This window comes from Sinohyriopsis cumingii, chromosome 9, assembly GCF_028554795.1.
Source record: "Sinohyriopsis cumingii isolate HCF-2022 chromosome 9, ASM2855479v2, whole genome shotgun sequence".
Taxonomy (NCBI): domain Eukaryota; kingdom Metazoa; phylum Mollusca; class Bivalvia; order Unionida; family Unionidae; genus Sinohyriopsis; species Sinohyriopsis cumingii.
In genome coordinates this window covers 96,330,037-96,343,847 of record NC_142969.1, presented here as the reverse complement: position 1 = coordinate 96,343,847, position 13,811 = coordinate 96,330,037, and the positions used below count along the sequence as shown (strand labels likewise).

The window sequence follows — 13,811 nt, the reverse complement described above, 5'->3', positions numbered from 1 at the left end:
AGTTAAAACTATCAATTCATTTCGATTTTTGAGTCATTCACACTGACTGTATTCCTGTTGCAAGTCTGCAGATGTATTTCATGTTGCACTTAGATATTTGTTTGAGAGGAAAAACATTTGTTTGGACTGTTAAGTGGAAATTGAAAGAGTTCATTATTTGAATTATAATATCATTCTTGAACTGTTATAAATTATTTGAAACAATTCTGGGCAACGTCATCTTGATGATGTCATGGTTTTTGGAGGATCAGTAAATTTCCAGTTTCAAAAATTATAAGGGACTTTTCATTTGTTTAAGACTTTCTAAGTCCTTTATGAGGGCTAAGTTGGATTCACTTCTTTATACTGCAAGTTCCTCTTATATTTTTCATTTATCACTTTAATAATTAAATAGTTTGATAAATTTTATAAAACTTGTTGGTTCTGCTTCTTTTCTGTTACTTAAGTTTTTGACCATAGAGTAGTTACAATAACCAAGCACATCCTTTAAACAAAACCAATGCCCTTTCAGAGAGGGCAAAGGGGCCCAGAAACACGTGGAAATTCTGCAAGAAATTCATCTGGAATCATGACCAATGCCAGTGATTATTACAGCCATCAACCAGAGAAAGTAATTATGGCTAGAAGCTATTTATTCCTGGGACACTGTTTCAGTGGTAAAAAAAGCCAATTTACATCTTGATACATGTATTGTGTTGAGGCATCTTTAGTGAGTGAAAGAATTTTGACAACTGCAGTCAAACAAGCTATTAAGCCCTATGTGAAAAATATGGTTTCTGCAACCACTGGTTATACTGGCTGTTTAAAAAAGACCTTGTATATCTTAGGTATAATGCAAAGAACCTTTAATTCCCTTTATTTTGGTGTATGATTGATGGGTGTACTATGGGTTATAGAGTATACAGCTTGGCCTTACTTCAAATGTGCACCTTTCAAAAAAGTGCTGGCTCTACTTGGTCATTTTCACTTCCTGAACTTCAGAGGTAAATTGTATAAAAAAGAGCCGATAACTTTTTTTACATTTTATATATTTGGTAATTCATTCATTGCACTTTCAGAAGCTGGTATCGTCTAGTCTGGCAAAATTCATTTTCCCTATTTTAATAGCTGCTATGTATAGTGTACTTTAGACTAATTCAGACTGATTTTTTAACACAAGGGAGCAGTCATTTTAGTTAGCAGTGTGCTTAAATCATGTAAAATTTCCAAAAGTACAATATCCAAAAGAAATATCATCTACATTACATTAATGTAGCATAGAGGTATGCAAACATTCTCTCCACTGTGCATGTTTTAAATGCGAACTACTTCACCTTACATACGTCACTCTCTCAAAAGTACATATTATCTGGTGAGCGCCACCATAAAGAAGATATAGGTATTATTTTTGTATGATTTAATTATGTTTATATGGCTGAAACATTTAAGTCGCAAGCATCAAAACAATCCTTCTGAATAATTCTCCTGCCTTTCCCCCCACAGAACAGTATTTATGAGTGTCAGAGTCTCTAACAAGTCCAGCCTCCCCCCCCATGATAAAAGTGAGCTATTTTAAGAATGCACATTACATTTTGTAAACATAGCAACCAATGTTATGCTGAATGACAGGAACATGAAACTAGCCAGAATTATTTCTGAGATATCAACAATGAATTTTACAATTAGAAATGGGAGGTAACTCATCAGGTTCATAAAGGTCAAAGGTCAAAGTGTAAAATATTTGCCTATTGTTTAATATGGAAGAAGCGAATTCACTTTCTCTTCATTTATTTTTTTATTTCACTGCAAATAAATGAAAAGAAACATTTTCACCATATATTTCTGTCACTTATTGCAACAGTTTTAAATTTAAGTTGACTCTATTCCTATATTCTAAGACTTCTAATTTCCCCATAATTAAGGTCACTACTCACACAAACATACCTCATGGCAAATTATGTAAGCAAGAGCAAAATGATCATAATTAGCTCATTTTCATGCTTAACATCAATATGAATGTACCATTTTATTCAGAACATCATACATAATTATATGAAAATAAAAAAAAATTGCAAACATTTTTATATTTGTTTTAAGGTGGCGCTCTACAGTTTCGTATTTTGTATAGGGTTAGGATTTTAAAGAAAAAGAATTTCCCCGGCTTTCCTCACTGGTTATACTGGCTGTTTAAAAAAGACCTTGTACATCTTAGGTATAATGCAAAGAACCTTTAATTCCCTTAATTTTGGTGTATGATTGATGGGTGTACTATGGGTTATAGAGTATACAGCTTGGCCTTACTTCAAATGTGCACCTTTCAAAAAAGTGCTAGCTCTACTTGGTCATTTTCACTTCCTGAACTTCAGAGGTAAATTATATAAAAAAGAGCCAATAATTTTTTTTACATTTTATATATTTGGTAATTCATTCATTGCACTTTCAGGAGCTGGTATCATCTAGTCTGGCAAAATTCATTTTCCCTATTTTAATAGCTGCTATGTATAGTGTACTTTAGACTAATTCAGACTGATTTTTTAACACAAGGGAGCAGTCATTTTAGTTAGCAGTGTGCTTAAATCATGTAAAATTTCCAAAAGTACAATATCCAAAAGAAATATCATCTACATTACATTAATGTAGCATAGAGGTATGCAAACATTCTCTCCACTGTGCATGTTTTAAATGCGAACTACTTCACCTTACATACGCCACTCTCTCAAAAGTACATATTATCTGGTGAGCGCCACCATAAAGAAGATATAGGTATTATTTTTGTATGATTTAATTATGTTTATAAGGCTGAAACATTTAAGTCGCAAGCATCAAAACAATCCTTTTGAATAATTCTCCTGCCTTTCCCCCCACAGAACAGTATTTATGAGTGTCAGAGTCTCTACCAAGTCCAGCCTCCCCCCCATGATAAAAGTGAGCTATTTTAAGAAAGCACATTACATTTTGTAAACATAGCAACCAATGTTATGCTGAATGACAGGAACATGAAACTAGCCAGAATTATTTCTGAGATATCAACAATGAATTTTACAATTAGAAAAGGGAGGTAACTCATCAGGATCATAAAGGTCAAAGGTCAAAGTGTAAAATATTTGCCTATTGTTTAATATGGAAGAAGCAAATTCACTTTCTCTTCATTTATTTTTTTATTTCATTGCAAATAAATGAAAAGAAACATTTTCACCATATATTTCTGTCACTTATTGCAACAGTTTTAAATTTAAGTTGACTCTATTCCTATATTCTAAGACTTCTAATTTCCCCATAATTAAGGTCACTACTCACACAAACATACCTCATGGCAAATTATGTAAGCAAGAGCAAAATGATCATAATTAGCTCATTTTCATGCTTAACATCCATATGAATGTACCATTTTATTCAGAACATCATACATAATTATATGAAAATAAAAAACAATTGCAAACATTTTTATATTTGTTTTAAGGTGGCGCTCTACAGTTTCGTATTTTGCATAGGGTTAGGATTTTAAAGAAAAAGAATTTCCCCAGCTTTCCTCACTGGTTATACTGGCTGTTTAAAAAAGACCTTGTATATCTTAGGTATAATGCAAAGAGCCTTTAATTCCCTTTATTTTGGTGTATGATTGATGGGTGTACTATGGGTTATAGAGTATACAGCTTGGCCTTACTTCAAATGTGCACCTTTCAAAAAAGTGCTAGCTCTACTTGGTCATTTTCACTTCCTGAACTTCAGAGGCAAATTGTATAAAAAAAGAGCCGATAACTTTTTTTACATTTTATATATTTGGTAATTCATTCATTGCACTTTCAGAAGCTGGTATTGTCTAGTCTGGCAAAATTCATTTTCCCTATTTTAATACCTGCTATGTATAGTGTACTTTAGACTAATTCAGACTGATTTTTTAACACAAGGGAGCAGTCATTTTAGTTAGCAGTGTGCTTAAATCATGTAAAATTTCCAAAAGTACAATATCCAAAAGAAATATCCACATTACATTAATGTAGCATAGAGGTATGCAAACATTCTCTCCACTGTGCATGTTTTAAATGCGAACTACTTCACCTTACATACGTCACTCTCTCAAAAGTACATATTATCTGGTGAGCGCCACCTAAGGAGAGTCAGTGTGTATTGATTCATAGACATGCCAAAAGGGGAGTAAGCGTGTCTGATTAATACACATGCCCTAAGGAGATTGAATTTGTCATGCCATAAGGGGAGGCAGCAGTGTGTCTGATTCACAGACATGCCATGAGGGGAGTCAGCATGTCTGATTCATAGACATGCCATAAGGGGAGTCAGTGTGTCTAATTTACAGACATGCCATATGGGGAGTCAGCATGTCTGATTCATAGACATGCCATAAGGAGAGTCAGCGTGTCTGATTCACAGACATGCCATAAGGGTAATGTGTCTGATTCATAGACATGCCATAAGGGTAATGAGTTTGATTCATAGACATGCCACAAGAGGAGTCAGCGTGTCTGATTGAAAGACAAGTCATAAGGAAAGTTAACTTAGACTGACACTAAATACATATATGCAATTCCTTCATAATAGTGAAAATCCTCTGAAAAATATGAGCCACCTGCAGACAAAGAAAATAAAAAATATTCTGGCTTCAACTGGACAATACAATGTATTGATTTATAAGGTTCCTATTTTACCGATTTCAGGTTTGAAATAAATCACAAATTTAAGGACCCAATGACTAATGATGATACAAGGATTAGGGGGATAGGAATAATGAAGCAGGAAGAATCCCTCACCTCCATCAGGGAGGCAAGATTAACAAAGCTTGGAAGACACCAATCTGATCAGGGAGATAGAATTAATGAAGCTACAAGGACCCCTCATCTCCATTAGGTGGGTAGGAATAACGAACCTAGAAGGACTCCATCTACAACAAAGGGGTTAGAAATAAATTAAAGTATAAAAAAATGCAACCTTTTCCCAAACCACAAAACTATTAAGGAGAAAATAAATATATGCACAACACGCAAAGAAAACCAGACTAAAAACACATGCCAAACAAAATCAAAAGGAGAACATACATAATTCCAAGTTGTCACTGAATAAAGAGTTCTTTCATAATTTGTATTCATCAAATTCATATAAATGACCATTAGTGTCAACAGTATTGAATAAAAGCTGCCATAAAAGAACACAAATACGTTGTATGGCATTATACCCAAGTACTGAAATGAGGTGAAAATATTTATCAATAAATCAATGCATTGATAATTTTGCTGTTTTGACACACACATCATTAATTAAGGTGGAAAACTGATTCAAAATGATATTTACCTATAAAAGTTAATATTAATCTTTAACAGCCATTAATAATTATTTATTGTTTGTCTCTATTATTTATGTATATCAGTGTGTCTTGTATCATGGGGTTGTGTATCACAATAATTTATGATACATGGCTGAGGCATTACATTTAACCTAACCATTAAAGAGATAATTTTATTTATACAGCTTACTGAACAAAGTCCATTAAAAGTGCAGGGATTATAATGTATTGCACATGCTATCTTGTATTTGTATCCATCAGGTCTGCATCAGACAGCATCTCTTCTGTCTCACTGGCTAATTGGCATTTACCAGCCTGAATCTCCTCCTCGCGCTCTTCTGATGTAATGTAGGGAAGGCACTTCATGTGGTATACTGGGCACTGAATGTCAACTGTGGACCCTGAAAGAGGTATGCTTAACTATAGAGCAAAATAAATAAGAAACTCCTGAAATAAACTTCCATTAAATCAACAACAAAAAATCCTGGACCCCACGATTCCAACCAGAGGCATGACTGAAGGACAGGAATGCAACAGGAATGTGTGATTTTAAGGGGCACTGAGTGGTCGAGTGGTCTAATGCGCTCTCCATTATGGATCACTACCATCTCACCACTGTATGCGTGGGTCTGAGTCTCGGATTCAACCAATGTGGGTATGTGAGAAAGCTTACCAGTAGCTTCTCTTGGGTCAGTGGTTCTTTCCGGGGTTTTCCCTGGTTCTTTCTCCACCATTAATACTGGCCGCCATGTACAGCCTATCATGTGCTGAAAAATGGTGTTAAACCCCACAACAACAACGTGATTTTAATATATGCCAAAAATAGGGTGTAAATTATACATATAATGACTGAAATGTAAATTTTAGGAAAAAACAACAACAACAACAACAACAAATTAATATACTTGTGACCAAATGGCCAACACATCCAAGGAAATTTCAGTGAACCAGGGTTCATACAGAATTCTGAATGACAAATTTGAAGACTTTTCCCAAACTTTCAAAGACCATAAACAGAGATTTCCAAGACCTATTTTCGCTAACATTTTGTATACAAGTTATGTTATATGAGAAAACAATGAATGCAAAATGCTACAATACTGTTTAAGGATGAAATTCAAACTATAATTAATCAAAAGAAAGAAACCAGGAAAACTTGACTACATTCAGATCTAATAACCTTGGACAATTTTATTTGTCATTATGGAAAGAAATTAAAATGTTTGAGTTTATTTCATTTTTCAGAGACGTTTAAAGAACTCAGGGTAATCTGACTGATTTTTCCAAACTCTGAAGGTCTTGAAAATGCTACCTCATTTTTCCCAAACTGTCAAAGACCTTCAAAGAACATAAGAACCCTGATGAACACATCAAAGCACATAAACCAATGATCAAATCTCCTGACGTAACACAAAAGCTGGAGTGTTATAAGGTGATAGATAAGAATGGGATCAGGATGCATTCAAAATATGCATTAAATTGGATGGGGCTTTATAATAATAATACTTAGAAGAAGAAATTTAACAAATTATTTGTCTTATTGCTTCCCTGGCCCCATGCAGGTACGTAAGTAACACTGGTTTGGGGACAATGGCAAGTTCATACAATACTCTAGGAATTGAATTAAAAAATGTGTATGTATACAACAGCGTCCCAGGAAAATAACAGTTATACAGGGCCAATGAATGGTAAAGTTCTAAAAATGACAGAGTGCTTAAATATCATACAAATAATGTACCAAATTATGTCCATCTTCTAGACTCTATGGCCTTGTATGGGCATGTGTGTGTGTGTGATATGGATTTTTAATGTAGCTTTAACAATGTTTCAGTCATATCGCTACGATGTCTGCAGTGTGACACTTTATAGTGATGCCTAGCACTGGGGCATCATGCCGCAGACATGTAGCATGATGTCCCACTCAGTCACATTATCCTGACACCAGGCTGACCAGTCCTATCACTAACCTCTTATTGCTGAGCACCAAGCGAGGCAGCTGTTAGTACCATTTTTGTAAGTCTTTGGTATGACTCGGCCAGGGATCGAACCCACAACCTCCCGCATCCAAGGCGGATGCTCTAACCACTAGGCCACCGGAGCAGTCCTTGTATGGGGACATAACCCAGTGAACAAAGGTGCTATGGAGAGGAAGGGGGAGTTTGCGATCATATAATATTAGAAAATTTAAGTAAATTTGATAACTTGTGCATGAAACATGAACTGGAATCAAAACTTTAACCATAAGGTGTCCTGCCTATTAACCAAATGGCCCCACTCTGGGCCTTGACCCAGGGGCTGGTGTATTAAATCCATAAAGTCAGTGCATCGTGATGTTATATTTTAAATATTAAGTTGAATTAGTTACTGAAATGAGTGTTGAAATGTTTTTTGTTTTTTTTAAAACCAAAATGTGTCCCTATTCAAATTCTTGATCCCATGGCCCCACCCAGGGGAATGGAAATGGGAAACAGGGAGTATGTGAGGATATTATATTCCAAATATGAAATTGGAAAGGGGTTACTGAGCTACAAGCACTGTGAAAATCATTCAGCAAAACTATCCACAGGCACACATACACATCCATGGCCATCCAAAATATTTAGATGCCCCTGTAATGGAGACACATAATTAGCCACATTGCAATTTATATTTCATACAAATATATAATAAGAACAGAAAATGAGTTTATTTTGTATAAAAAAAATGAGGACCAGATTTCACAAATAAAAGTATGAAAGTTAGGACTTTACCTTAGACATCTGATTGGTTTATTTTAAATCAGGTTTAAAATTTTCTGACTGGATTGCTTGAATTTAGACTTGCATCTTTGTCCAGATTTAAATTCTATTCGTAAAACTGAGAATGGGTCTTCAACCCCCAAGAATTTAATGTAATTGAAAAAAAGGATTTATTAGGAAGCTAATTTATAGGAGCAACATATTTTACCCTACATTTCTTGGGACTTGTTTTCTTTATAAAATGAGCTAACCATTTCCAAGGAGATAACCCTGACAAATTCAAGGGAGACAAGCCTGACCAGTATAATTCAACACACATTTTCATGTGTGTAATTATTCCAGATTTTCCAAAGGCCTGTGATTTTCTTTCCAAACAGGATATTTATTTTTTTTATCTCAAAATCATTTCGTTTTACAATTATGCTGGAAAAAATTAGTTCTTTTTGTTTAAAAAACAGCAGAACAGCATTGTCTGCAAACTATTTTTGGATCTAGAATAATAAAAAAATATTCTAGTCCCTCTTATCGATGGTCCCTAATTGCAGTGAATTTACTTACTGTTTAATATTGATTTTGAATTATGTACTTATCATGGTTGGTAAATAGTGACCTTTGAAGGAATATGGATGTATGAGGATCCCAAATAAAGTGAATAATTGCCATTTAAAGGCATGTATAATCAAATTCTTAAAAAGAGACCTTCATTACTGAAGCAATCATTGCTGAATGCATACATGACCTATATGACTTTTCTTATAACAAAAAAATTCCCATTTTATGTATTTTTGCATGCAAGTTACATATCTGGCCAGGCAGGGGGGTCTCCAAACACAGAGCCACCTGTCCAAAGAAATATTATAGTGACATGTGCTCATTATATTAAATTGTTTTCTATTAGGTATTTTACCTATATTTATCAATGGAGTTTCCATAAGATTATTGTTTTGTTATCCCATTATTGGACACAGAATCTCTGTGTGTGGATACTGATCCAGTTTTAAAACTACCCAACCTCACCCACATTGTCTGGTAATTAACAATAATTGTCTGACAAGTGGGGTCAAGTCCTTACACATTTATGCATAGATGAAAAGCTCAACACATCCCCCCCCCCACTTTAATTGGAACAACAAATACCATAAGTAGGCCTTAATGGCAAAGGTCATTAATTATTTCAAACTCAGTCTAAGTAGGAAGCATCGATGATGGCAGGCCATGTCCTCTGGCAGGGAGGAGAGAGTTTCTATTGGACTATTGCATAAGTAGAAAGCATTGATGATGGCATACCATATCCTTGAGCAGGGAGTACAGGGCTGCTATGGGACTATTGCCTAAGTAGGAAGCATTGCAATGTCCTCTGGAAGGGGGTGAGGGCTGCTATTGGACCATTGCCTCAGTAGGAAGTATTGATTATGGCAGGCCATGCCCTCTGGCAGAGAGGAGAGGGTTGCTATTGGACTATTGCCTCAGTAGGAAGCATTGATTATGGCACACCACATCTTCATGCAGGGGGCAAGCACTGCTATTGGACCATTGCATCAGTAGGAAGCATTGATTATGGCAGGCCATGCCCTCTGGCAGGGAGGAGAGGGTTGCTATTGGACTATTGCCTCAGTAGGAAGCAACGATGATGGCACGCCACATCTTCATGCAGGGGGCAAGCACTGCTTTTGGATTATTGCCTCAGTAGGAAGCACTGATGATGGCACACCATGTCCTATGGCAGGGGGTGAGGGCTGCTATTGGACTATTGCCTAAATAGGAAGCATTAATGATGGTGGGCCATGTCCTCTGCCAGAGAGGAGTGGGCTACTATTGGATTATGGCCTAAGTAGGAAGCATTGATAATGACAGGCTATGTCCTTTGGTCTGGGGGTGATGGATGCTGTTGGACTATTGCCTAAGTAGGAAGCATTGATAATGGTGGGCCATGTCCTCTGCCTGAGAGGAGAGGGCTACTATTGGATTATGGCCTAAGTTGGAAGCATTGATGATGGCAGGCTATGTCCTTTGGTCTGGGGATTATGGCTGCTATTGGACTATTGCTTAAGTAGGAAACATTGATAATGGCAAGCCATGTCCTCTGGCAGTTAGAAGATGGCTGCTATTAGAGCAACCAAAAATTTAAACAGAGAGATAAAGGGTGAAAAGCCAAGGAAACTCAGCAACAGAATTTTATGCCAGATGGTAGGGAATACGCAGACAAAAACCCAAACAGGAAAAAAAAAATATCTTTAGAACACTCCACACAGAAAAAACTGGGATCAAATCCAACAAAGGATATCATCAAAATAAAAAGAACAAAGCCTCATTTAAAATTCTGTTTTTAAAATGCTTTTCGATTTCTAGGGAAAATTCCCAATGCATCAAGAAAGTTTAAAGGAAAGGATATAACAGACCTAAAAGCATTTGGTATCTGGAAGCATCTCTAAAGCTCTAAATAGTTCTATAAACTTGGATGGGGACATATGTTAAGCTCTAAATAGTTCTATGAACTTGGATGGGGACATCTCTAAGGTTCTAAATAGTTTTGTGTACTGTGATGGGGTTGCAATGTGTTCACAAATAAAGCATGGTAGCTCAACATTAAGAGTGCTGGATTCCTAATCACAAGAACCATGCTTAATTCCCAGACAAGGCCAGTCACCTACCATATGGAGTCCTTAGGCAAGGATCACCAACTAGCTTTTCCTGGGGACAGAGGTGGGGCAAAACTACTACTTTCCATCTGCTTTCTACTTCAAACCTTCAGGAGCCTTAAACCCAGATTGGCTTGATCTCATGGGGCCTGGCTGGCCAGGCAACAGGTGTTTTTAAACAGCTAGTACCTAATATTTGGCTCAGGTTGAATACCTATAAAGAAAGGTTAGATGGTGATCTACAGGATCAAACCTTTGGTCTGTTCACACACCCTACTGTTCATTGTGCCTCAAAGAAAACTGGGTCCTTGACTAAACTTCATGGATGGTTTTCACTTATGGTAAGAATGAAACCTATAGTTTCTGAGGTCTAAAGGCCAGAGGTAAAGGTCATGGTAAGTCTAATAAGAGGACTATTAAACATGGGGCGAGTGTATAATAGACTTGTTTTCAAGATGGGATGGATTTTTTTAAAATCTCACATCTTAAAGGTCAGATATGAACATAGTTTTCAATAGATACAGTTCTTCATGGGATTTGTAAAACAATTTGTAAATTAAATTTGATTCCTTTGTACCATTTACTCCCACTAGATTCTCTAACATTTGCTGCTTAAGTTACTATTGAGTTAAAATATCCAGTATTGCTGACTGCATTACCTACCTTTACTTAATATTTACTAGTACATGTATTTGGTGTTACGTGTGATGTCATTCCATCAAAAACTGACCATCATTCATTGTAAAAGTGTTTTGATTGTACAGTCCTTTCAAATGAAAATAATGGTTCCAGTCACAGCTTGCAATAAAGAAGAGAAACAGGAAAGAGAAATTAGAAAAAAGCAGCTAATATGGATTTTACAATAATATTGAGTCCATCCAGGACATACCAGCTTTGTGAATACTGAATACTGTTCTAAGCAAATAAAAAGCAATTAAATTTTCACAGTCTTTATAAACACTGAAAAAAGGTTTCAACAAATATTAGGTAACAAGTGAAACCCTGTACAGTTTAGTGCCAAGTGACTTTGAGATAAGAAAGAAAAAATTTTGAAAACTAACTTGTCCATTTTTATAGTGTAAAACAGATTACAACTGAAAGCAACATTTCCTCATGTTTTTTTTGCTTTATATGCCAATCTGTCTTTTCTTTCTAAATGACTGATATGTTAGAGTAAAGTCACACCACTTAATTGTTCCATGTTCGATCTTGTGACTTAACTTTTTCCTCCACATTTTGTTTTCTTCTGTCCATCAGTCATTATATTGACTTTAGGAATACTATCAGAAGTTGTTTCCTATCCATCAGTGACTGTATTTACTGTAAGTATTTTGTCAGATTTCTCCAGTCTGTCAGTGACTATATTTACTGTCAGTATTTTGTCAGGAGGTTTCCCCAGTTCATCAGTGACAGTATTTACTGTCAGTATTGCATCTGTAGGTTTCTCCTGTATATCAGTGGCTGTATTGACTTTATGTGTAGCATCAGTAATTTTAAAGTATTAACCCTTTACCTCATGCAAGCGCCTTTGGACGCCTCTACTCCATTCACATGGAAGCACCTTTTGACGCCTCTACTCCATTTGCATGGAAGCACCTTTTGATGCCTGCTGTAAACATCGGCCATTTTTAGTGGGTTTTCATAACGCCACCTTCGGTGAAAACCCCCTATTTAGATACTACATTCATTTCTGCAAATGACAATTATGTCAGATCACGTGGTCACTGTTTATGCTCTGGTTGAAATCTGCTATTTAAAGTAACTGGGTCGTAATTTCCAATCTCCAAAATGGAGGTCACGGATTTCATTCAGAACTTCCAAAAGTTTTCACGATTAGAATCACAAATGTGAAAGCTTCAATAACTTAGGTAAAGGCTCTGATATTGATGTAGCAGCAATTAGTTTGTATAAATTATCAAATTCTGATGACTTAGTTATGTAGACGTGGACAAAAAACTTGTACATTTCAAGTATAAGAAATGGCAGCTATGGTTGGTCACGCGGCTTCACTGACTTGACAGTGAACAAGTTCTTTCAAGATTTTAAAGCACATAAAAAATTCTTTCGTTAAAAATAATTACACAGCTATAACAATTGGACGTTACTCTTGAATTTGTCCACACATAATAGATGTGTACCAAAAATATAAAATGGTTAAAATTGCTGTTAAACATAACATGCACTACACTGCTTAACAGTTAACAGGCAAGCCTATGCGTATGGAGTCAAATAGGTAACGGGTGTTCTATTTATAGTGCACTGCACTGGGTAACTTTGTTCTATGAGGTAAAGGGTTAAATTTCCAAAGATGCCTGTTCATTTCCCAGACTATAACAAATCCCGTAACTGTAGTCTGAACCTAAGTGAATCTTGGTTCTCCTGATGCACTTTTCTCTGCATACTTATAAGACTAAGGTAATACTGTGCTAGCTTTAGGTATGGTTAACACTTTTAAAAACATTTTGTTAACTAACCAATACAAATTTATGAGAACAGTGATTATGGTATTTTCAGGTATGGAAGATTCAAAACTAAGTTTAAACAGAAACCACCATTTTTGAGTTATAAAATTAACCTACATAACAGTCTGACTTTTTTTGTCTCAAGCTCTTGGTTAATACTAATGTTAAATTGTCTTTTATGAATTATTTTTGTAACATAGAATGCTTTTACAAGCATGTTAAAAATTGTTTAATTTAAAAAGATTGCCTCAGATTATCCCATGCATGAACGTGAATAATACCCAAATTTAAGTAGTAGAATTCTTAAAAAATCTGGAATTTTAATAAAGTTTTGGAATTTTTACTGCTATATTGACCTTTATAATTATTTCTCTTGAACATCATATTTGTAATGTTTTAAATTATATGTAATGTGATCACTTTCAAATACAATATTACTGTACATACCATTCTGGGGTACATCATAATGGTGTAGACCCTCGTATTACTGTACATACCATTATTGGGGTACATCATAGTGATGTAGACCCTCGCATTGATGTACATGCCCATTTTGGGGTACATCATAATGATGTAGACCCTCATATTACTGTACATACCCATTTTGTGGTACATCATAATGATGTAGACCCTCATATTACTGTACATACCCATTTTGGGATATATCATGGTGATGTAGACCCTCATTATACTGTAT

General features: G+C 35.5%; 1 protein-coding gene across 5 annotated transcripts in view; it reads right to left on the bottom strand.

Annotated features, from left to right (window-relative positions):
* Window positions 1-13,811, bottom strand: part of LOC149792285 (F-box only protein 3-like) — a 109,820-nt gene that overhangs the window by 51,349 nt on the left and 44,660 nt on the right. For 3 of the 5 annotated variants that reach the window (XM_089970845.1, XM_089970844.1, XM_089970846.1), the window contains exon 12: window positions 5,053-5,676. The exons of the other annotated variants lie outside the window; for them this stretch is intronic. In XM_089970845.1, the coding sequence (XP_089826971.1) occupies window positions 5,513-5,676 (164 nt within the window). In that variant the 3' untranslated portion in view covers window positions 5,053-5,512. Of the gene's footprint in view, window positions 1-5,052; window positions 5,677-13,811 lie in introns of those variants that run through there. 5 annotated transcript variants of the gene reach the window in all.